This window comes from Ambystoma mexicanum, chromosome 5p, assembly GCF_040938575.1.
Source record: "Ambystoma mexicanum isolate Mex_15411 chromosome 5p, UKY_AmexF1_1, whole genome shotgun sequence".
Lineage (NCBI taxonomy): Eukaryota > Metazoa > Chordata > Amphibia > Caudata > Ambystomatidae > Ambystoma > Ambystoma mexicanum.
This window is the reverse complement of record NC_090930.1, coordinates 419792155-419817824: the sequence shown is the minus strand read 5'-3', so window position 1 is coordinate 419817824 and position 25670 is coordinate 419792155. Positions and strand designations below refer to the sequence as shown.

The 25670-nt window shown below is 50.1% G+C and overlaps 1 protein-coding gene across 1 annotated transcript in view; it reads left to right on the top strand.

Annotated features, from left to right (window-relative positions):
- Positions 1-25670, top strand: part of SLC9A6 (solute carrier family 9 member A6) — a 906904-nt gene that overhangs the window by 622793 nt on the left and 258441 nt on the right. Inside the window, exon 11 of the mRNA XM_069612818.1 lies at positions 1415-1526. Within this exon, the coding sequence (XP_069468919.1) occupies positions 1415-1526 (112 nt within the window). The remainder of the gene's footprint in view (positions 1-1414; positions 1527-25670) is intronic.

Below are 25670 nucleotides of genomic sequence, written 5' to 3'. Positions count from 1 at the left end.
TCTAATATAACATTTCTATTACTCAAAAGGAATGCACCCTAAGCAAAGAAGCTTCACATATATCAACACAACATTTTATTTCGATGGGCAAAAAAACCTTCTCTTGACTGCCCCCTGTTACCTGGGCAGAAATGTTTCCATAGGTTGGGCTCAACCTAACCAATGGGAAACATTATAATCATTGACCTTATTGGCCATAACATTCTCAGTGGATCTTCCTTGCAGCAAACCTACAGATAAGCACCCATACACTTAAGTAGAAACATATATGTACAGTGTTTACATGACTGAAAAGATTATTTTTTTAAATAGTTATGTTTGTTTGAACTATTGGCCTCTTATACTTGTCTGTATTCTGGAATGCTTTGCAAGAGTATTTCAGCTCTGCATCCCAAAATTGGTATTCTCCATTTTCAAGTGACTCTGTTTAGACAGCCTTTGTTGATAACATCTTTCTTTGGGAGATAGAAATGTTGGCAAATTTAGTATTTCAAATGCTCCCTCGCCCCAGGATCTGTGGGACCCCAGGTTTCCATTACCTTCAACGCATAGAGTGAGCTCAATTGGGTGGGGGGGGGGGCTCTTGCCAAATAGAACCTTGCATCCACTAGTAGGCCAATGACATGCAGGACTGCCTCTATGTTGGCTAATAACCACCAGATATTCTTAAGCCTCATGCTGATGCAAACATGAACAACCATTGTGCATCTTATGCTAAAACCCACGTGTGTTTGTGTTTCACTGTAGTGGTGCTTCTGAAGATGAATTCCGATTGTAGCTGGTTTGCGTGACCCTATATGACTTTGCTCTTTCTTGTGGTAAGCCTCAAGGCTTTTGCAGCAACACTAAGGTTTACATTAACATTTTGAGTGCATATTTTTTCATGCCACCCTTTTTCACTCAAGTGGTTGAGTAAATGTGTATAATTGTATTTTGTACAAATCGTGAGTTACATTGTCTCGAGTTGAATTCACAGGTTCACCTGCAATCTGTTTATTCTTAGATCTGCATGGAGTAAAAAGAAAGAGGGGTAAAGGACTTGTTTTTCCCACCCTTCACTGAAGTTAATATTCAGAAGAGTTTTCAGTATCCACATTGTCTATGCAATTATTCACTTTTTTGTGCTCTTACCAGGATGGCTGCGTTTGGACTTTCTGTGCACCTCTTTCAATCAGCTGGGTGCAGAAGGCCTCAGGCACCATTCAGCGCTGCAAGCTTCCTGTCACTGAATATATGACACCTTTTGTGGAAGATTCTATTGAATGAGAGGGCATATCTGATCGTTTTCCATGTGCATGAACTGATTTTTTTACTGCATAAAGATTTGCAAGTTGTATGCCTGTTCTATTCAGATCTTCAGAGAAGAAAGACAACAGTGCAGAGTAGTTTTTCCTTAATTTTGTTATGAATGTAGATTGCTGTGTTCTTGGGAAGAGCAGCGAATATCTACCCGCTATCCTTTTTACTAAATTTTGGTAGAAGAAACAAGATCCGGTCTAGTTTACAACACATGATGATGTTTGCAGGTAAGTGGCCCTCTAGTATAACATACATTTGAGCATCTCGAAATAAATGATTAGTCTTTATCAAACTCCATTTCAAATGGATTGTGTTCTCCCACGTATTCCTCATCGTATGATAATTATCCTTCTAGTTTTAGCTGATTTGGAAATCTTTTCAACAGGAATCACTGTGGGCCGTCTCGTCGAGTCGATGTCCCTCGAGGGCCTCCATTCAACTGTCGATGCCATCATCATCATAATAAATAGCACATGCAGAGCAGGTTGTCTTCAGTTCAGTTTTTCTGAGCTAACACTTTGAAGAATTACGGCACGCTTCAGTTCTTCACTGAACTTAGTCACTATATTTTCGGAAACGAAAATGTCTTCTCCATCGGCTCCATCAACGCCTAAGACTGGTTTAAAGAAGTGCCAAGACTGTGGATCGAAGATGTCGATCACCGACCCCCACTACATATGTCTGTGGCGTCTTAAACCGGTCACTGTAACCCCGACTAACTCCTGTCATGCGATGACAGAAAAGATTCTGAGGGAGCGTAAAGGTAAATTGGCTGTGGAGAGGTTGCCTTCGAAGTCTCCTTCGAAGAGTTCCAAAAGAAAGTCCGAGTCAAGAGATTATCCTCGGTGGAAAAGGTCTTAAAAAGCTTCATCAAGAAGTCTATCACACCATTCTTAGTCTTTTAAGAAGGCCAAGAAATTGCATCACAGGTCACCTTTGACCTCAGTGATTCCTCGGCCGAGGTTATCATATGTCCAACTAAGTCGGACTCCCCAGCTAAATGGGATGCATTTTGTAAAGAAATGCTTAAAATCTTTGAAAATGTAGCCCAACCCCCTCAAAGAACAAGCAGAAAGCCTATGCCCTGGTTGATCTACATCAAGACGGCAAAGGGAAGTTGAAGACAAAACCATTAAAATCTTTGAATCCAAGCCATAAGCCAGATCTACATCTAGAAAAATCTGGATCCGACGAAAGGTCGTTGAGAGCTTTGACGAGCAAGGAATCCAGTCCATCGAGGGTTCCTTAAAAAAACTCATAAAAAGTTGGTCATCAGCGTCAGAGCAGTTGACGCCAGTGTGGAAATAGACTCCGACAAAATCGACTCCACCTTCGAAGTAGTTGTCGATGCCAATAGTAACCCAGGAAAAGGTTTTCAAACCCTTGCCAAAGAAAGACTTTAGTCTCTAACCTCAATCTACAGAGATCATGAGCCTTCAGACGATAATACACCACCATTTGGGTTACAATATGGCACCCCAAATGTGCCAGAGGAGTTGATTTCTGGAAAGGAGGAGGAAAAATTCCATTGCTGGACCCAAAAAGGGCTCTTAGCTTTTACCTATCAAGAATGGCTAAAAGTAATCAAAATGGCCAATTATTCATTGGCTGTACGGGACCCAAATTGGGTTTAGCTGTGACAAAACGGACCCTATGCAGATGGATCATGGTGGCTATTGGGGAATGTTGCAGGTTAGCTGGCAAAGACCCGCCGGAAGGCTTGAGAGCACATTCCACAAGGGGCATCACAGCCTCTGCTGCTCTTCAGAGGTATTCCAGTCAAAGACATTTGTTCAGCGGCCACTTGGTCGTCTATTCACACGTTTGTGAAACATTACTGCCTGGATTTATCTTCCAGTCAGGAAGGACAATTTTGGAAAGGCGGTCCTGATTCAGTCCATGATGACAGTTAAGACAAAATATAATTCGTACTCCAACCACCAAATTATTACTGCTTTGGGAGTCTATCATGAGATGAGGAATACGTGGGAGGACACAATCCATTTGAAGAACAAGTTACCTGCCCATGGTAACGTTCTTTTCGATTGGATGTTCCACCCACATACATCGCTCCTCCCAGCCTACCCCGCCGTAGAATGTATGTGTTTTTTATACTTTTCGATTTCTTGGAGCATACAATCTATGGTATGCCTGGTAATTCCTAGAGACGAGGGGGAAAGACAAAACTAAAGCCAACAGGCGCTGTGTGTGCTATTTATACTGCTGATGATGTAGACAATCGAACAGGGACCTTCGAGGGACATCAACTCGATGAAATGACACACAGCGCCCCCTGTTGAAAAAAAAGTCAGAAGCAGCTAAAGCTGGAAGGATAATTATCATAAGATGAGGAATCTGTGGGAGGAACATCCATTCGAAAGAACGTTACCAGGGGTAAGTAGCTTGTTCATTTGTACTAATCCAGGGTGCTGGTGATATACGTTTCTATTATTGCATGGGCATACTTTATACAAATGTGTATTTAAGCATTGTCAATGTCCCTATCTAACTTGTATCCAGTGCCAGTAACTGCTTTTTGTCCCCACTACACATCCTCCTTACTTTTGCCTCAATTTTGTAACTATATTTCTGAGGCTTGTGGAATCTACTTAGATCACATGCTGTGCATAGGCCGCCATCTAGTGGCAGCTGCAGAGTATTAGTTTGTGTTTCAAAGCTCAAAAAAATGGGCATCGACCTAGGAGGGCGTGCCAGTAATACTATCCCTAGTGTGACGTCCACTGTACCCATGATCCCTCACGTGTGTAGGACCCTCAGATTGTTTTTTTTCCGCCATACCTGTCGGAAGCATAGTTGCGGAGTTCCCTGGCTTTTTGCCATTTGTCATATATTAACCAAAGAATTCCTGCTCCTCTTATCCCACGTCGAGACTTTGAAGATCAACGCTGTTACTGAAGAACGAACAGCCATCGAGACTGCACAAGGGACTTTGGGTTTAGGAAGGCCTCTGGCCTCGGCCCGGGCCTCAGAAAGCCTCTGGCCTCGGCCCTGCAAGTAGGGAGAGTGTGGGGTGGACATACTCACACTTGTTTATTTTCCTACATACACTCGCCTGCTGCTATATAATAACCTATGGTGAGTACTCCTTTTAAATTCTGCCCCAAGTGCAACCGTAAGTTTCCTTGGGTAGATAAGCATAACACCCGCAATCTGTGTCTGCCTAGGGACCACCACGAAGCGAATTGCAGAGTGTGTAAGCTCTTTAGAGCTAAGACACTAAAGGACCACTACACCAAACGTTGGGCCCACTACGCCATGCAGCTCGAGGCCATGGAAGCTGTGGGTTCCTTCAGTGATGGCAGCAACGCTGCCCTATCGGACGGTGAGGGCACAGGAGTGTCGTTAGACACCGAATCGTGAGCCCCCGACCTCGGAGGACTGTCCGGCACGGTAGTTATGGGGACTACACACGGCGGCATGAGCGCTACACAAACACTTACATCTAAGCACACTAACCCCACCCGAGACTCGACACACAGAAAAAGGCACCAGAAGAGCGGGCCGCAGAATCGGTATCCTCTGGGCGTTCCAGGTCTCGGTCGCCTCATGACACACAGCAACCATCTACGATTGCTAAGGGTGCCACGCTTCCTAAAGTCACAGAGGTCGCCAGAAGACGAATCTGACCTCCACCCCCAAGCAGCATGTTCAAAGTCGACTCTGGCAGTTCGTTCCACGTCTGCCTCCGAGTCTCGACGTCCCCCCTCTAAAACTTCAGACCCTACGGAACCCACCGCCGAGTCTCAACGTCAGGCATCGGAAGATTCAGGGAGAGCCAAAGAGTAAAGGAAACATGCTTCTGCTCATGGTAAAGGGGACAAACAACAGAAAATGCCATCTGAACACCAGGTTCAGAAGGACAAACATAAATCTTCTGAAAAATCCAAGACCCCTGACCCTGTCACTAGGCCTAAGGTTGTCCCTCCCATTCCACAGGATATGGGAATAGAAGAGGAACCTCAACAAGAGGTGGTCATTCCCAGTTCCAAGGAATGGAGCTCTGAAGACATCGACAGAGTGATGAGGAGAATGTCTTTTATGGAAACATTTTACGAGAAAAACCGTGATTACTTTGAGCTATCAGAATACCCCTGCTACCTCTACTCCTTCTCGGATCCAAAGACCCTCAGCCTCCTAGTAAGATACCTCGTACTGAGACTCCAGCTCAGGGTCTGATTTCAGACCCACTCACTGTTCAACCTTATCTTCAGTATAATGAAGATCCAGAATACTGGACGACCAGGCAGGGGTCGAATATTATGGGGACGATGAGGATCAGGATGAGGAGGAGGAAGACGAGGCAGAGGCCTATAGTCTCGACTCCCCTATTCCCAAGGACCCACCGGTGAATGACTCATCTGTGGATAATCGGCCATTATTGTATCCTCACTCTCACCACTACTGTTTAATCTGTATATCTGTCCTCTGTTAGAGATCTTGATGCGTCACAGAATGAACTCTCATTCCTACGCAGATGACACCCAGATCTTTATCAGAATTGTCAATCTTGAGAAAGCATTTAGTAGATTGGCGCAGTGTCTGGAAGACGTGAGTAGTTGGATGTCGAACAATCAACTCCAATTGAATACGGCTAAAATAGAGTTGATTCTGTTTAGACCCAAACATCTTCTATCAATGGCCAAGAGACTGCCCATTCCAATCTTTTGGGGACAAATGTGAAATTAATCTCTAAGGTTAAGAATTTAGGCTGCATTTGGCAGGATGACCTGGGCAGCAAAGGCCAAGTTGGAGCAAAGGTTCAGGTGGTGCACTGTGTCTTGAGGCTCCTTCGACGGGTGTTATCTTACATCCCCAAGGAGGACCATAGTGTTGTGGTGGGCGCCCTGACCAATGCACACTTGGACTATTGTAACAGCCTGCTGCTCGGCATCCCACTTAAACAAATGCAAAGACTTCAAAAAGCTCAGAATGCAGCAGTAGGAACTATATTGGGCAAGGCAGAACTGCACATGTTTCGCCATCTCGGCATGCTTTACACTGGTCGACAGAAGACCGGATTAGATTCAAGGTGGCTTGCTTTATTTTTTAGTGTATCAATGGTCTTGTCCCAGCATACTTAATGGATCTGATTTAACCATATAAGCCTTCAAGACACTTAACCATCTAGTGATTGTTATCTTCTGGCCATCCCCCGTTCTGTGATCTATATCAAGAGGAGACGGAAGATTTGCTGTTTTCGGTCCGAAACTATGGAACTCACTTTCTTTGGGAATAAGGCCCCTTAAATCATTACCTCAATATCGTGGGCGCATTGAAGACTTTTCTGTTTAGATCCTTTCATTCTAGGTTGCCCCACTTTTCTGATCTAGATTATGCTTTGCATTAATGTTTGTTACATCTGCGCCTCTATGCGGTTTACTCTGTTATGTGCACGCTACAAATGATAAAAATCTAAATACAATCAAGTCTTCAAAATCATCTGTCCTCTGGGACATCGCGATCGCTGCATGACAGGTCTTCCAAACAAGCGCTGACATGCTCTCCTTTCTCATGCTGAAGAGCATGCGCCAACAAAAAAAACCTTCGTCCTCTTCTGACACGTCGGAAATTCTGGAATTAATCATAAAACATGTACCAGTCCACTAACTCTAAATGTCGGCGGTTACGCCATCTCAGCTCCCTCCCTCACAGGATGGTGGCTATACTCCTTCTAAGGACACTCTTTCAGGGGTTCTGAGTCACAAAGAACATACACCCCTTCAAATCATTACTGCCCTATTTTTCCTAGGTCCACTGAGTGGACACCGGAAAGCTGTGACAAGGTAATGAGGAGAATATCCTGTTTCGTGGACTTTATGGACCGCCACCCTGAAAAGTTTACAACCTCTCAGGGCTTTTGCAAGGGGAAAGGGTATCCATGGGTGAACCACCTCCTAAAGTGCCACAAATGGACACTTGACAAGCCCAGTACCTCCATCCAAACTCCTGTTATCTCTCAGTTCCCAGATTCCTTGCATGATCTATATATTGTGGACCCCTCAGATTCTCAGGATCCAGGTTCCCAGGTATAGTCAGGACCAATACTACGACAATGACAACCCTGATATCTACTGCATCCAGTCCCCAGACAATCGGGATCAGCCAGTGGCTGACTCAACCATTATCAGCTTCAGTATAATGAGCTGCTCCTGAGGGCTGCCCAACACTTCAAGATAAATACTCGGGAGGCCCAACAGGATGAGGGTTTTGTGGAGGATATTCTGGGAGAGAAAGTCTGCAACACAATTCTTTCCCCTCCTTCAGTCGATAAAAAGGCATATTCAGCCTTCCCTACTAACACCAAACCTCACAAGAGCAGTCAACCCCTGCATTGAGAAGGTGTTCAGGCCAGTCCCTACCGACCAACCGTATATCGGAGATCAATTAAAACCCGACTCCCTGGCAATGGTCACGACCAGGAAGAGAGCAGGCACACCCTTGGCATCTGCTTAGGCACCACTCGACAAAGAAAGTAAAAAGATGTGTACCTTTGGCAGAAAAATGGCATCCTCCATGCCTATCAATCCAGAATCGCCAATAATACCACTCTTCTGGCTAGTTATGGTTGCCATATGTGGGACTCGTTAGAACAGCAGATTGAAGCCATCCCAGAGCCACTCAAATCTCAGCTTGCAAAAACATTTTCAGAGAGCATGCAAGTGGCCAATTGCATTCTAAAGAATAATTTGGTTGCTGCAGACAATGCAGGACACATCATAGCTGAGGGCATTTTAATTGAACACCATGCCTGGTGAAGGCAGTTAGGCTTCATACTGGAAACACAGGCCACATTACTTAATATGCCCATGAAGCCGAATGCCTTGTTTGGCAAGGCTGCTGAGGATGCACTGAAAAGTGCCAAAGAAGAATATGACCCCTTAAAATCATTCAAACAACTGTCCAACAAACCTTTTGTCCAGACAGGGGCATTAACACTAGCGGACAAAGACCACAATGCTCCTCTAACTATGGTCAGGAAAACCAGTCACCATTGTGTGGTAACTCACAGGGACAGTCCTCCACTGGTTTTCAAAAGGGCTGCAAAAGACCCAGGAGTAGAGGTAGGGCCTCCTCCACCAGAGTCTCCACTACCTCCAAACAATGATGTCCCACTTCGGGTCCCCTCCCATGCTACTCCAGCAGGAGTTTGCATCTCTTTCACCCACACATGGGAGGGGATCACTTCGGACAAGTGGGTGTTATCCACTGTGCCAGGAGGGTCCTCCATAGAACTTCTACAGAAACCACTCAATCATCCGCCAAGACACAGAAAAATGACACCAGAAGAAAGCCTCATATTACTGGAGGAAGTTAAGAGCTTGCTGGAAAAATATGCCATAGAAATAGTCCTGGAGAATTAGGTAAATAAGGGTATCTGTTCAACGTACTTCATTGTGCCAAAAGAAGACTTAACAATGCGCCCTGTATTAGACCTGTGCCCAGTTAACACAAATTTCGAGCCAATAAAGTTTTGCATGACCACACTCCAAAAGGTAGTTCTTTTCTTAAAACAGGGGGATTTCATGGCAACATTGGATATGAAAGATGCAAACTTTCATATTTAAATGTTTGTAGCGCACAGAAAATACCTGGGCTTCCATATAGCGGGAGAACACTGCCAATTCAAGGTACTCTGCTTCGGCATAGCCTCAGCTCCAAGAGTATTCACAAAGCTGCTAGCAATGGTAGCAGCACCCCTACAGAGAGAAGTCAATCCCAGTGTATGCTTATATAGACGACTGCTTAATAACAGGAGAGACTCCTCAAATATGCAGATACAACACCGAAAGAACAATCTATCTGCTGTTCCAGTTGGGATTCTCTATCAACGACAAAAAATAAAGTCTCGTCCCCAGTCAAGGAAAACCATTCCTGGGAGCGATCATAAAAACTCAAGGAGTTAGTCTTCCCCTCCGAGAGAGTACAAACCTGCTGTTTCAGGTACCTCATTATCTAGCCGGTTGCCAGGTAACCATACGCAAGGCAGTGCACCTGCTTGGGATGATGGCCTCATGCATTTACCTTGTTACACGCGTGCGACTGCGCCCAATGCAGGAGTGGTTGGCAAAACAATGGTCTCAGACAAGTAGTCAGTGGTAAGATCTAGTGGTTGTTTCATCAACCCTAGTACAAACTCTTTGCTGGTGGTCCAAGGACAACTTGCTAAAAGGAAAACCCTTTCACAACCCACCGGCTCAAGTCATACTAACAGACGCCTCACTCTCAGGTTGGGGAGCCCATTACCTTCATCACACAGCACACAGCTTGTGGATACAGACCACAGCCGAAAACCACATAAACCTTCTAGAACTCATAGTAGTTCTCAAGCACTGCAAGCTTTTCAACAGCATCTAGTAGGTCAGACAGTGCAAGTCTTCACAGACAGCGCCACTGCCATGTTTTACGTAAACAAGCACAGAGGCACACACTCGGTCTGTCCAGGCTATACCAAATAATTTGGAAGTGTGCACTCAAGCGGAACAAGTTCCTAGTCTCTCAACACGTTCCAGGGAACTCCATGCTCGAGCAGACACTCTGAGCAGAAGTCCTCTACCCGAGGAACACAAGTGGCAAATCTACAAAGACATCTTAAACAAAATCTTCTCCCAGTGTGGTCTTCCACCTCTAGATTTGTTCACAACAAACCTAAACGCACAATGCCCAGACTTTGCATCCAGGTTTCCCCAACCAGGATCCAATGGGAACGCCCTGTTGATGAGTTGGTTAGGGAAATTGGCTTATGCTTTTTCACTGACACCACTCCTCAGCAGGATAGTACACAAGATGCACCAAGAACAATGTGGGCACGACAATCATGGTTTCCACACCTACTCAAATTAGCAATGTGAAAACCAATCAAACTTCTGTGCCCCTTCAACTTGCTGTCCCAGCCCGAGACAACACTCCATCCACACCCTCAGTCTATGAACTTGGCAGCTTGCCTCCTGAAGTCATATAGTTTGGGCACTAAAACCTTCTTCAAAGGTCTATGGATATCCTCTAGGAAGCACAGAAACCCACTACCAGACACTGTTACTTTAACAAGTGGAAAAGGTTTGTAGTCTGGTGCAGATCACAAACCTTAAATCCATTTGAATGGTCACCATCTAAAATTCTCTTATGTTTTCTCCAGCATGGGGTCTGGCATGGAGTCACATGCTCATGAATATTCCCTGTCGTCAGACTGGGAATCCTCGGTAAAGAAAACATCAGTATCAGTTTCGTTTCTGATCTATCTTTCTTAGTATTAACCAATCACTGATCTCTGGGTCATACTGCCCCCAGCTAATGACTGCCCTCTCCCTAAGCCCCGCCTCTGGCAGCCATCCTCAGAGTTTTACCGCACGCGCAAGTGTTGGGAGTCCTCGTGCTTTAGCTCTTGAGTTTTTTGCTGCGTTTTCACGCTTTTTCAGGAGATTTTCTAATTTATTCGGTTTAATCAAGCCTCAAGCTCCACCGTATCTACTTCCGACAACGGGTACCCATTTCGGAATTCTTCTACGCCCCTCAAGGGTGAAGTTTTCGTCGAGTTTGCACTCCTTAGAGGATTCCGGAAGATCTGCGGCCTACCTCAACGGACATGGCCCAGGACAAGGGAAGCTCGACGCCCGGATCCAAGCTGTTCAGGTGCTGCCCTGGATGCGGATTGCAAAACGGTTTCAAGGAGGACGAGCATTAGCAATGTCTATACTGCCCTCATGAGGACAAGATGCACGTGGAGAAGGACTGTGCGTTCTGCAAGAACCTTTCGGAACTGGCCAAACAGGATCATCGTTCCCGCCTCGCCGCCTGGCAGGAGAAGGGCACAGCAGGTGAGAAGGCGAAGAAAAAGTCTGAGCAGGCTTCTAAGTCCTGTGAGGGTGCCCCGGTGAAGGGGGCCCAACAGAAGGCCAAGCACCGCGAGTCTACGGGCACCGGGAGCGCAGAAAGGTCGGGCTCTTCGGCTGCCAGGCAGGGCGCTACTTCCCCAACGCTCTGGTTCGGGGAAGAGGAAGTCCGAGAACCCGGGTAGGCCGCTGGAGCGAACCCGGTCGATCTCGAAGGGGGAGCAAGGCGCTGACCCTCCCCCCCCCAAGGCGAAGGCCCAGGACGCACCTAAGGTGGTGAGGGCTTTGATCCAGCCGGCAAAGGCCTTTATCAGAGTGGTCGCGGCGACCCTGGTGAAGCCGGCTGAGACTACGCCAGTAGAAACAGCCTCCGGGCCTAGAGTATCCCTGCCACCGCGGAGGGAATCCTCTTTCCAGCCCATCGTTAAGACCCCCGTGAAGTCCCCGGAGGAAAAAGACTGGGGGGGCGCGGTGGCCATTACAGACTCAGAATCAGCCTCTGAGGAGGAGCTGGTGGAAACCGAAAACGGCCTCAACGAGAGGTCCATAGGCCTCAACGAGAGGTTCGAGAAGGTTCGATACCAGGGGCCAGTCCCTGCTGACGTGATCGAATATAGCGACGATGACGACGAAGAGGGCCCACTGGAGCGGCTATCCCGTCCGTCTCAGCCATTACTAGAGCCCCAGGATAGCTCAGCGGCCATTTTGTTGGCAATCCAATCCTTCTGTACCGAGATAAGGACGAGATTGCCACGGACCCTGATGGAGGATCCAGAACCAGGCCCGTCGGGAAGCCCTCCGAACAAGCGGTGGATAGTCCACCCCGCTCCGCCCTTCGTGCCTGCGAGACCTGTGGACCCTGCATCCACCTCGCCGGACCCTAGAGAGGATACGGCGATGGATACAGCAACAGGGACGGATGATGACGGCAGCGATGACACAGCGGACACCCCGTCATCACCCCCCCCCCCCCCCCAGATCCCCCCGTGGACTTCTCCAGCCGATGAAATTGGCTCTTTCCACACCATGATAACCAGGGCATCCGAGCTCTTCCAACTCTGCCCTGAAGAACAAAAAAGAAGGGTTTCTGTACCAACGACGAGAGGCTAAGAGGAAGACTGTCCTTGTGGTGCCTTTGCTCGACGACATCTGGGACGAGGGGCTTGCTGTCCTCAAGAACCCTTCCACGACACCCGCCAAGAGGGACAGGTACGAGAAGAAGTACCAAGTCCCCAATGCCGCCCCCTTGTGCCTCAGGGCCTAGCCCATGCCGGACTCGGTCGTCTCGGCAGCGGCTAAGAAGAAGGCAGCGGGTGCAGCAGCTTCAACTTCCACTTCCCCGCCGGACAGCGAGGGCAAGAAGTTGGAGTCCATGGGACGAGTCATCTCGTCGGCGGCGACGACGACGATTAAGGGGGCCAATTCCTTAGCGATTGTGGCCCGCTACGATAGGGAGCTCTGGTTCAAGATGGCTCCCCTGCTAGACTTCCTGCCTGACAACAAGGGGGCAGAGGCCCTAGAAATTCTGCGGGAAGGCGAGGTGGCGTCGGATCACGCCATAACGGTGGCAACGGACATTGCCGATACTGGATTTCGCCAACTGGGCAATGGAGTTTGCCTCCAATGACGAGGATGGCTCAAGGCGACAGACTTTCGCCAGGACGTCCAGACCAGAGTGTTGCACATGCCGTTTGACGGCAACAACCTTTTTGGTAAGGCGGTGGACGAGTCTCTACAGGCCATCAAGACCGACTCGGAAACGGCCCGGGCCCTTTCGGAGCTCCGGAGGCAGACAGGGTGCCTCCAAAGGATCCAGCGGTGGCTCCTCCACTTACCGCCAGGCGGCCCGCTCCTCTTCCCAGGAGGCCTACAGAGGTCACGGCAAGCAAGGGGGATCCCGCCGTCGTCGCCAGGGAGGGCAAGGCGGCAAGGCCGCCTCCAAGCAAGACTGACCCGGCCGTGTTGTCGGGCCCCCACCGAAGCACCCCGGTGGGAGGCCGGCTGACGAAGTTCGTCAGCGTGTGGGAGTCCATCTCCACCGACCGTTGGGTGTTGGACACCCTGGCCAGCGGGCACTCGCTGGAATTCCAAAAGAAGTGCCCTCACATTCCTCCCGTGGCCAGGAAGGAGAATCACGTCCCTCAACTGCTGTTGGAGGTAAGGGTGATGCTCAAGAAAGGTGCCATCGTGCTCGTCCCCAAGGGGCTCTGGAGCTCCGGAGTGTACTCAAGGTACTTCCTCGTCAGAAAGACAGGCGGTTGGCGCCCCATCCTGGACCTGCGTCGGTAAAACAAATGCATCAAGGTGCAGAAATTCAGGATGGTCACCCTCCAGCAAGTGCTGGGACAGCTGGAGAAAGGCGACTTCCTATCGTCGTTGGACCTGGAGGATGCTTACTTCCACATCCCCATTCTAAAACGGCACAGGAAGTTCCTCAGGTTTGTGGTTCAGGGACGCCATTACCAATTCAGAGGCCTACCATTCAGATTAAAGTCGGCACCCAGGGTTTTCACCAAGTGCCTGGCACCAGTGGTGGCGCGGCTGCGCCTGCAGGGGATCCACGTCTACCCCTACCTGGACGACTGGCTAATCCGGGCAAGGACAAGGGAACTCGCCGTCGAACACACGGCGAGGACCGATCGGTTGCTCACAGAGCTGGGGTTCGCCATCAACTACCACAAATCCCACCTGGTTCCATCGCAAGTAGCAATGTTGTCATGATCTCTGCTTCCAAAAGGTCAGGGTTTTCCCAACTCCCTTGGAAGCAGATCCATAACCCAGGTTCCGAGGGCCAACTAGTCCCAATTGGGACCTTTTGGACCCAGTCCTGGCGCCAGTGGCACCAGGCTCATAAATGTGCCCAGTCCCAGCGCTGGAAGCGCCGGGCTCATGATGCTTGGGTGGACTTACCTGCAGCAGACCATGCTGCTTACTTGCCTGCCAGCTGAGCCTCTGATCCTCTTCTGTTTGGAACTACTTTTCCTGTTGGGTGGGGCAGGAGCCACTCCCTAGATTCAGAACACTGGAACTCTTCTGGAAAGCAGGAACTCTTTTCTTACCTAGGCGTGGCTGTGGAAGGAGACACCTAAGCACTACAAGAGGCTATTTAAACCACACCCGGTGGATGAATCTTGCTTTGCGTTATTCTGCATCCTCTGCAGCAGAATGCTCATCGTGTCTTCTGCATCGGATCCTGGGCCTAAGGAAAAAGGCTTACCATCCTGAATCCAGTCTTCAGCAACACCTATAAAAACAAGAAAGAACAGGTTAGCATTCTGGCATCTGAAAGACAAAGGCTTACCTACTCTTCGTGCGCTCTGGAGGTCTTCACACTGCATTCCGGCATCTGAAAGACAAAAGCTTACCGACTCTTCGCACGCTCCGGAGGCCTTCGGCGCTGCATCCTGCATCTGAAAGACAAAACAAGGTGCGTTTAAAGACATTGGGGAACTTTGATACTCGCGTGCCATTACTCCTTTCCACATCAACCCCAGTGGGTATTCCGGCACCCTGCAGCCGCTCCGAACTCATACCTGCAAAATAAAAGACAGTTAGAGCGCATCGTGAAGCAGGCAACAAGCGCTTACTTACGTGCTTCCAAGCGCTTCTATTCATCATACGGACTCCATCTTCAACTCACTTCAGCCCGTCATCCGCCATCGCCGGAACCTGCAAAACAAAAGACATCATTGCTAAAGACTTTAAAGACAATAGAATTACTCGAAACTTACCGTTCGTGCAGTAAACGACGGACAGCAGTCCTCTGAAGTCAAGAGGCCTGCGCTACCGATCCAGTGAAGAAACTGGTTACAGCACCCTGCCCCGAGGCAGATGGAGAGCTCGGCATTCACTTACCTAAGGTGAGAGCGTTAACCTTTGGGGGTCTACAGGAGAGCAAAAAAGGGAAGAGATAGGGACACCCCAATAACCCCAGTTCATTAATCCCATATTTTCTGTCTGCAGACATCTTACTCTTGAAGTCAGGCATACAGTGCACAGAGGTCCAGCCCAAAGAGCCAACCGGGTGCTACACATCACCTTTGAAAATACGGTAGTCGCCCAGTCAAGACCGGCGCCTCTGCGAGAATCAGGTGAGCGTTACACTGTTTCTGGGAGCGAAGCTCAATACAGTGGGGCAATTGGCTTCCCCTTCAGAGGAGAGGATCAAGACCATCCTGGGCAAGGTGCGGCGCCTGTTAGCCACGGACGTGGCCAGGGTGAGGTCCATCAAGTCCCTTCTCGGGATGATGTCCTCATGCAGCTATCTTGTACCCCTTTGCATACTTCGGAGGCGTCCGCTACAGGAGTTCCTCGACGCCCGCTGGTTTCAGGCGAGGGGCTGCTTCGAGGACAAAATCCCTCTCGACGAGGAGTTCCGTCGGGCGATCCTATGGTGGGGCACCCGTGCTCACCTCACTACAGGCACGGACTTTCAAACCCCGGCGTTTCAGGAGACGGTGCTGACGGACGCCTCTCTGGAGGGTTGGGGGGCCCACACAGGAGATCTCCATGCAAGAGGCCTTTGGCTCCCGGAGGAGAGGTCTCTTCACATCAACATTCTGGAGCTCCGAGCAGTGTTCTGGGCTCTCAAGTCGTTCCTTCCGTCCCTCAAGGACAAGGTGGTGAGGATCTTCACCGACAACACCACCACGATGTTCTACATACGGAAGCAAGGGGGCACCAGATCCCCAGCCCTATCCAAGGAGGCCCAGGATCTGTGGCACTGGGCCGTCGCCCAGGGGATGTTTCTGGTTCCCTTCCACTTGGAAGGAATAAAAAAACACCATCGCCGACTCACTCAGCAGGGAGCTGCGCTCGTGCCACGAGTGGGAACGGCGCCAGGATCAAGTAGATCGGCTCTTCCAACGATGGGTCAAACCCCAGATCAACCTGTTCGCGACGGTAACAAACTCCAAGTGCCAGAGGTTCGCCAGCAGGTTCCCACAGCCGAGGAGCATGGGCGTTGCTTTCTCGTTCCCCTGGGACGGCCTGTTTCTATACGCGTTCCCTCCGTTGCTGTTGCTTCTCCGCCTCATCAACCAGCTCAAGAAGTCCAGGTGCAGGATGATCCTCGTCGCACCGGCGTGGCCGAGGCAGATCTGGTTCCCGGACCTTCTGGACTTGTCAACATCCCCACCAGTGAAGCTACCTGCGGACACGGATCTTCTCTCCAGAGAAGGAGGCGCCATTCTCCATCACGACCCACAGTCACTGAACTTGCAGGCCTGGCTCCTGCAGCACTAGTTTGGAGGGTACGATATACCGGCTGATTGCAGAGAGGTTCTTGCAAAGGCCAGGGCGTCCTCAACTCTCAAGTGTTACGGTCATAAATGGAAGAGGTTCTCTGTCTGGTGCCGTGCACAGATGATTAACCCTCTGCGCATTACGGCGACTCAAGTACTGCCGTACCTACCGTCACTGGCCAAAGCTGGACTGGCCCATGCCTCCATTAAAATACATCTGGCTGCCATCTCCCGATATACCAGGACTACGGGACGGGCGTCCTTGTGGTCTCATCGCCTGGTGAAGGAATTTAGGATGAATATATTCCGATCATTCCCGCCGGTGAAGGCTCCTGCCCCGGCGTGGGAGCTTAATGTGGTGCTAACCAGGCTCATGGGGGCCCCATTCGAGCCTATGCATTCGGCGCCTTTGAAGTTCCTGTCTTGGAAAACAGCGTTCATTGTGGCCACCCCCTCCGCACGACGAGTGGGAGAGATCCAGGCTCTATCTTGCAAGCCTCCATACTTGACTTTTCATGACACGAGGGTGGTGCTGAGGACGCACCCCTCCTTCATGCCCAAGGTGCCGTCGGACTTCCACCTCAACGAGCCCTTGGTGTTACCAGTTTTCTTTCCGTCGCCTTCAACGCCGGCCGAGAGGACTTTGCACTCGCTCGATGTAGCTAGAGCGCTGAAGTTCTACGTGGACCGCACGAAGAGTTTTCGGAAGACGCCACAACTGTTTGTGAACTTTGGGTCTGTGAATCAAGGGAAGGCTCTCTCGAAGACTTCCATTTCCAGATGGCTCTCCGGCTGCATCATGCACTGTCACCGGTTGGCAAACCGACCGCTGCCCGGCCGTCCGAGAGCCCATTCGACCAGACCGATCGCTGCTACCACGGCGTTCCTGTCTGGTGTGCTCCTGTGGGACATCTGCAGGGCTGCTACTTGGAGGTTGACGCACACCTTCACAAGATTCTACTGCGTCGATCGGGACTCCAGGGAGGAGTCCAGGGTCGGCCAAGCAGTTCTGCGCAAACTGTTTGCCTAAGGTGAGCCTGGTGAGGAGGTAAGAATTGCTTAATTATGAGTTGGTATGTAATGCTTAATGTTGAGCCTTTGCCACCTCCTGTGGTTGTGCATGTGTATACTGCTATGTATTCTTTTATTCATGAGCATGTGAATCCATGCCAGACCCCATGCTGGAGAAGGAACAAGTTACTTACCTGTAACTGTTGTTCTTCAGCATGGGTCTGGCATGGATTCACATGCGAACCCTCCCACCTACCCCTCTGCGGCTCTTCAGTTGGTCATACTGCCACTTGGTGTGCTACCAAATCTGAGGATGGCTGCCAGAGGCAGGGTTTAGGGAGAGGGCAGTCATTGGCTGGGGGCAGTATGACCCATAGATCAGTGATTGGTTACTACTAAGAAAGACAGATCAGAAACAAAACTGATACTGATTTTTTCTTTACTCTTTACCGAGGATTCCCAGCCTGACGACAGGGAATATTCATGAGCATGTGAATCCATGCCAGACCCATGCTGGAGAACAACAGTTATAGGTAAGTAACTTGTTCCTTACCTACTAGACTCTGGTTTAGTATTTAATTCCAATAAGGAACACCTAGCAGCGCTGTCCGCCTACAGTACTTCCCAAATCAAGGTGTCGTGGTGGAAGGTACCTGTTATCAAAGCATTCACGGAAGGAGTAAATAGACTATACCCTCCCATTTCAATCCCTCATCCATGTTGGGAGCTTAACGTTGTACTCACAAAGCTCATGGGTCTGGCTTTTGAGCCAATGCACAAGACCAGCCTAAAACACTTAAATTACAAAGCTGCCTTTCTAGTAGCTATTACCTCGATAAGACCAGTCATTGAGCTAGAGACACTAATATGATATGGCATTTATAACGCGCCTATACACAAGTGTTTCAAGGCACTATCAGTACAAGACCCTCTGTGTCATCTACAAGGACAAAGGTGGTTCTTAGAACACACCCTAGGTTCTCACCTAAATTCGTATCTAAGTTCCATGTTAACGAGCCAGTTGAACTGCCTAGTTTCTTCCAAAGACCATGTAACTCAGCTGGGGGAAGCCTCCATACTTTAGATGCAAGGAGCGCGGTCTTGTACTACATAAACAAAACTAAAACTATAAGGAAAATAGACCAACTCTTTGTTTTCATAGCACCTGGTAGAAAAGGAGATCACATTTCAAAGAACGCAATCTCCAGATGGATAGTCCAGTGCATACAGCTTTGCTACTCACTATCAAAAAAGACTCCACCCTTTACACCAAGAGCTCATTCTACCACAGGTACAGGAGCTACTTTAGCATTTATTGCAAATATCCCCTTAGACACAATTTACAAAGCAGCTACTTGAGCTCCATACATTTACTCAGCATTACTGCATTGAGACGCACTCTAAATCAGAATCACAGGTGGGACAAGCAGTGCTAAAACATCTATTTGCTGCAGTACCTTCTCACAACCGACATCTATCTCCAGGTATTGCTCGCTAATCTATGCATTGCGTGCCATTTAAGCAGATCCATAAGACTTAGAAGGCATACATTACTCACCGTAATTGTATTTCGAGGGGATTGGGTCCTCCGACGTATTCCATATCTATGACGGGTAATCACCACAGCTGTGCTGTTTTGGAAACTTTTTCCTGCGTCGATGACGTCGAAGCGCCGTCGTCGAGGACCTCGTCCAACGTCATCCGATGTGATAAGTAGGACGCACGACGCCTGTAGCCTCAGTTCCGTTTTTTCCGCAAACGTGTTGCTTCGTGAATCTCGGTTAACGCCTCGACTCTTTGGAGTTCTGTTCTTCTCGGTTCTTCGAACCTGTTTGTTTTTGTGAGAATCTCCTTCGTGTGAAGATGTCTTCTATTTCGTCTTCGACCCCGCGTCCGGTCTTCAAGAAGTGCGGGGAGTGTGGGTCCAAGATGTCGGTGACGGACTCGCACAACGCCTGCCTCTGGTGCCTCGGGGAGGCCCATGACACGGATGACTATCGACTGCCAGTCGCTCACGTCCAAAGCCTTACGTGAACGTAAGAAGTAGTTGTCGGTAGGTCGGGTGTCCAAGCCCCGGAAGTCGAAGTCTGCGGGGCTTTAGACGGATGATTTGAGAGGAGACTCTCCGCGTCATCGTCGGAAGTCTCGTGGATCTCCTTCTAGGAGTCTGTCTCGCCACTCCTCGGCCTCTTCGAGGCATTCTCGGAAGCGGCGATAGCGGTCATCTTCCAGGTCCTCTTCTGTGGACTCTGCCTGGCACGTCGCTTACCCCACCAGCCCTGCGACGCCGGAGGAATGGGCTTCCTTCGGGAAGAAAATGCTGGCGATTCTCGAGTCGCAGGGTACTAAGCCGTCCGCGCCCCTGAGTGGGGTCGGTCGTGAGAGGTCGAGAGACACTGCTCACAAGAGTGGTCGGCACGAGTCACGGGAGAGATCCCGTTCGGACAAGGGGACTCGTTCTCGACGTACCCGTTCCAGGTCCCGGTCCTCGACGTGCTCGAGACCGTGTGCACCTGTGATGTCTTTGAGGAAGACATCGACGTCTGAGGCGTCGAGGGCGTCGACAGGCTTTCTCGAGGCTCCGGCTCTGAGGAAGTCATCGAAGCCGTCGACGCTCAGGTCGTCGAAGGACATGCTCGGAGCTCCGGCTTCGAGGACTGTGTCGACGCCGGCGGCGCTGCATCTGACGTCGACGCCAATCCTCTCGGCGCTGATGCCTGTTCTCTCGACGCCGGCGCCGATTCACTCAACGCCTTTCGAGGCCGGGGTGTCGGAGGTACCCCGTGGCACGGGGGAACCCCCTAGGAAGGCTCTGGTTAAGAGCAAGCACTCTCGGGTGCCTTCTTTTCACCACCTGGAATATATTTCGGAGGTGGATGAGGATTCTGATGGCCTGGTTCCTAGTCAGGTTCCAGATGAAATTGTCTCGGGCCATAGACAGTTTGACGATTTGAGGCAGTCACTGCATGATGCCAGTGGACTGGACACCTCTCCGGAGGTGGAGTTTTGTAGGCCTGAGCCTGGCTCTCATGCCGATTCCTCGTACCGGCGCCTTATGGCTAGGGTTTCCGAGTACTTGGGATGGACTGCTCCCCCACGGGAGTTGGTGCAGGATGATCTCACGGACATCCTTGATGTTGGTCCCCCAACTGACCCGGTACTTCCGTTTCATATGGCTCTACAGAGAAGGGTGGCAGCGGCTTGGACTGCTCCGGAGAGTCTCCCGGCGGTGGGCAGGTCCTTGTCGTGAAAATACCGTCCAGCCAGTAGCGACCCCTGCTACTTGACCAGGCACCCCATTCCGGAGAGTTTGGTAGTGCAGGCGGCCACGGCCCCGGCAAAGCAGGCGTCGTACCCTACTATCCCTCCTGATAGGGACGACAAACGTTTTGATGGCTGGGCGAAGAAAGTGTTTTCTTCTGGTGGTATGGCGCTTCAGGCGGCCAACTCCATTTGTGCCTTGTCTCGTTTCACACACACTCTGTGGAACTGTGTTGCGTTAGCGGCTGAACATATTCCCGAATGGGACGAACAGGATGGTTTCCTTGCTATGGTCCAGGATGGTAAGGATGCCATGTGTGAGTCCGTTCAGTCGGGTTTGGACATGGCTGAATGGTCCATGGCGGCGAGCACCGTGATACGCAGGTTTGCGTGGTTGCGGAAGTCGGGGTTTGCTCCTGATGTGCAGTCCCGTCTCCTCAACATACCCTTTGACAGTGAACACCTTTTTGACAGCAAGGCTGACGAGAGCCTTGAGAGGTTGCAGACCTCAAAAGCTGCAGCGAAGTCTTTGGGCGCTGCAGTTCGCCAACCTCCGCCTTTTCGTCTTAGGGGACAGCAATGGAGGGGTGGTTCCTTTCGCTATTACTCGTCCTTCAGTAAAGCGAGAGGAGCTGGAAGTCAAAGAGACCAACGCAGGGGTACCAGAGGTGGACGACAGGGTACCCGTGGTGCCAAGGCCGCTCGGGCAGTTGCCTCTGCCCTCAGGTAACGCCGCAGCCGCTACCACTCAGTCATGAGGCCATGTCCCATGGTTCGCCGGTTGGGGGAAGGCCGGCGCAGCATCTTGTAGAGTGGCGTGCCATTACGTCAGATGTGTGGGTTCTGGAGATCATAACCCACGGCTACTGTCTTCCCTTTCGGCACAGGCCTCGCGACAATCCACCGGGGACCCTCTCTTTGCAGAGTCCGGATCCGCTCCTTGCGCAGGAAATTCAAGCCCTGCTGGAGAAAGGCGCCATAGATGGTATTCCCCTTATTTTTTGATTTCGAATAAAGACGGGGATTGAGACCCATCATGGACTTGCGCGGTTTGAACAAACTCCTCAGGAAGGACACGTTCAAGATGGTTACTCTCTCTCAAGTCCTCCAGGCCCTTCAGCTTCAGGACTGGTTGGTGTCTCTCGACCTCAAGGATGCTTACTTCCATGTGCTGATCCATCCCAAGCACAAGAAGTACCTGAGGTTTGCGGTTGGCGACTCGCACTTTCAGTTTCGGGCCCTGCCGTTCAGATTGACCTCTGCCCCGAGGGTTTTCACCAAGCTCATGGTGGTGGTGGCAGCGCATCTCAGGCAAGGGGGGATTCACGTCTACCCCTACCTGGACGATTGGTTGATCAGGGGGAGCTCTCCCGAGCAAGTCCTGGATCATCTGTCCGTCACCTGCCACTCCCTTCACAGGCTGGGCTTCTCCCTCAATTTAAAGAAGTCCCATTTGACGCCAACACAGCGGCTCCAGTACATCGGAGCAGTGCTCGACACTTCCCCGGGCAGTGTTTTCCTCCCCAGGTGAGGGCTCTTCACATTCAGCAGATGGTGCACAAGTTTCAGCATGCCCAGACGCTCCCAGCGTTCCAGTTCTTGAGGTTGCTCGGCCTCATGGCATCCTGCATTCTTCTGGTGCCAGAGGCTCGCCTGCGGATGAGATCTTTGCAGTGGGCACTCAAGATGCAATGGTCGCAGTCCTCCGGCAGGATGTCTGACCCGGTTCAGGTGCTGCCGTCGGTCGCCCGGGACCTTCTGTGGTGGGCCGTCGAAGGCAACTTGATGAAAGGGGCTCCATTTTGGCTTCCATGGCCGGAGGTGACGATCGTGACGGGTGCATCCCTCACGGGATGGGGAGCTCATGCCAACGGGCTGACAGTCAGCGGTCGTTGGTCTCCGTTGGAGTCCAGACTCCATATCAATCTGTTGGAGCTGAGGGCCGTCAGGCTAGCCCTGAAGGCTTTTCTGCCGACTGTGCGAGGAAAGAATGTCCTGATCCTGACGGACAACACAGTGGCCATGCACTACCTCAACAAAAAGGGGGGGGCAGGGTCACTTCCTCTGTGCAGGAGGCGATGCAGCTAGAGTTCTGGGCCATCCAGCAGGAAGTTTCGATCTCGGCAGTTCATCTGGCCAGAGACGAAAACGTGACGGCGGACGCTCTGAGCAGGCAGAGGACGATCTCTCATGAGTGGGAGTTGGCTCAGGAGATTCTCCTGGAGATCTTCGCCCTTTGGGGGACCCCTCAAGTGGATCTCTTCGCCTCCAGTGTCAACCGGAAGTGCGAGAGGTTTTGCTTGAGGGAATTTTCTCCAAAAGGAGCCTTAGGAGACGCGTTCGTGGTGGAGTGGTCATTCCCGCTGCTGTACACGTTTCCTCCAGTCCCCGTCATCCCGCAAGTGCTGCGGAGGTTACGGAAGTTCAGTTCTTGGATGATCCTCATTGCTCCGGCGTGGGCTCGGAGGTCGTGGTATCCGGACCTTGTCGATCTGCCCTCCACGTCGTCTTCCCTACCGAGACGATCTGCTCTCACGGGAGGGGGGGTCAGGTTCTCCATCCAGAGGTCAGATCCCTCAACCTTCACGCTTGGCTTCTGAAAGGTTGAGGTATAAGGATTGGGACCTCCCTGAAGACGTGATGGAGGTGTTGCTCTCGGCCCGAAGGCCAGCAACAAAGTCTCTGTACCGTTGCCGTTGGCGAAAGTTCTGCGACTGGTGCAGAGTTTAGAATGTGGATCCTTTTGCATGTGACATCCCCATGGTTCTGTCCTTTTTACTTTCTTTGGCCCACAGGGGCTTGCAAGTGGGTACCATTAAAGGTTACCTGGCAGCGCTGTCCATCTTTAAGCGCTTGTCTGAAGAGTGTTCCTACTTTAAAATCCCTTTAATTTCACAGTTTCTGAAAGGGCTCACTGATGTGTTCCCTCCGTCACCTTTCCTGGTGCCCGGTTGGTATTTAAACCTTGTTCTTAAGTTTATTATGGGTTCTCCGTTTGAGCCTTTGCATTCTTGCCCTTTGAGGCTGTTAACTCTGAAAACTGTGTTTCTGGTTGCGGTTACTTCCGCTCGCAGAGTGAGTGAGTTACAGGCACTTTCAGTTAAGCCACCCTTTACTGTATTTCATAAGGACAGGGTTGTCCTTGGAGTTCGTCCTTCTTTTCTTCCGAAGGCGGTTTCGGAATTTCATTTGGCCCAGAAGGTTGTTCTTCCGGCATTCTATCCTCCTCCGCATCCTGGTAAGGAAGAGGAGAGGCTCCATAGGCTTGATCCTAGGAGAGCTTTAAGCTTTTATGTTTCACGCATGTCCCGGGTCAGAGTGGACAATCAACTCTTTATTGGTTACGCTGGAAAGCGTTTGGGACAGGCTGTGACGAAACAGACTTTGTCTCGCTGGATTATTTTGGCCATCTCGGAGTGTTACCGCTTGGCGGGTAAGGACCCGCCGGCTGGCTTGTGGGCCCATTCTACCAGGGGTATGGCTGAATCTACTGCCCTGCAGAGGGGGGTTCCTATTCGCAAACATCTGTGATGCAGCCACCTGGGCTTCTGTACATACATTTGTACGTCACTATTCCCTCGATTCCATCCGAGGACAGGATCTGGCCTTTGGCAAGGCGGTCCTTTGCTCTGCTATTTGATTAGCAATTCTAAATTTTGATTCTAAATTCTTTCCCTCCTCCTTGCTCTGGTACTGCTCTGGGAGTCTGTCATAGATATGGAATACATTGGAGGACCCAATCCCCTCGAAGAACAATTTACTTTCTTACCTGGTAATGTTCTTTCGATGGGATGGTCCGACGACGTATTCCATATTGCTCCCTCCCTGCCTTCCCCACTGCAGAATTTCTTTTGCGATTGCAGCTTACTTTCCACAAGGCTTTGTGTTTGACTTGCAGTTGACTAATGTCACATGTTCTGGGGGAAAAATCTACAACTGAGGCTACGGGCGTCGTGCCTCCTACTTATCACATCGGATGACGTCGGACGTCGGAGGAGGTCCGCAACGACGGCGCATCGACGTCATCGACGCAGGACGCAGACACCGAAAAAAGTTTCAGAAGCAGCACAGCTGTGGTGATTACCTGTCATAGATATGGAATACGTCGTCGGACCATCCCATCGAAAGAACGTTACCAGGTAAGAAAGTAACTTGTTCTTCTGATGCTTATATCTGCTTGGATTCACATTGGTCCACACTTGCTCCCCTCCTGGAGTTGAAGGTGCATAGATGTTTTTGCTCCATCTACTTTTCTGCTTCTTATGTTCTCACGCAACACTTCATGTAACCTCATGTCAGAAACAAAACTATCTGTGGGACCTGGATGCATGAAGGACCATGGGTACAATGGATGTCACACTAGGGATAGTGTTACTAAACCGCCGAGTCAACGTCCCTTTTCGAGTAATCATGTAATACTCTGCGACAACCACTAGATGTTGGCCTATGCATAGCATGTGCATCTAAGCAGATAAAAGCATCAGAAATACGATTACGGTGCATAATATATCCCATATATCTTTTGACTGCATCCCACGGTGTCCAGACATTTGGTTGACCTAAAACTGGTCGAATGACATTTGGTCGACGCAATTTGGTCGAAAACCAAATGGCCGAATTTTTTTTTTAATTATATATTTATTTTTCGGGTTTTCGTTTTTTACAAAAATGGGTTTTTAGAAAAAAAAGGGGGTTGGGGGGACCCCCCCCCCCCAAAAAAAGGGGGTGAAAATAAAAAAATAAAAAATTCGATCATTTGGTTTTCGACCAAATTGGTTCGACCATTTGTTTGGTCGACCAATTTTTTTCGACCAAATGTCTGGTAACCCATCCCACTGCTGTTCAGTACTCTGTTTCCCAGTAGATGTGTGCCTATATAAAGCTTTGTTGGTATATTAACGTATATATAGGTGTCAAAGTGATACCGGCACACGTTCCATGACACTTCTGTTATTTGTTTAAAAGCGAAATCTACCGTAAATTGACCTATTTTAAATAATTAATTTGA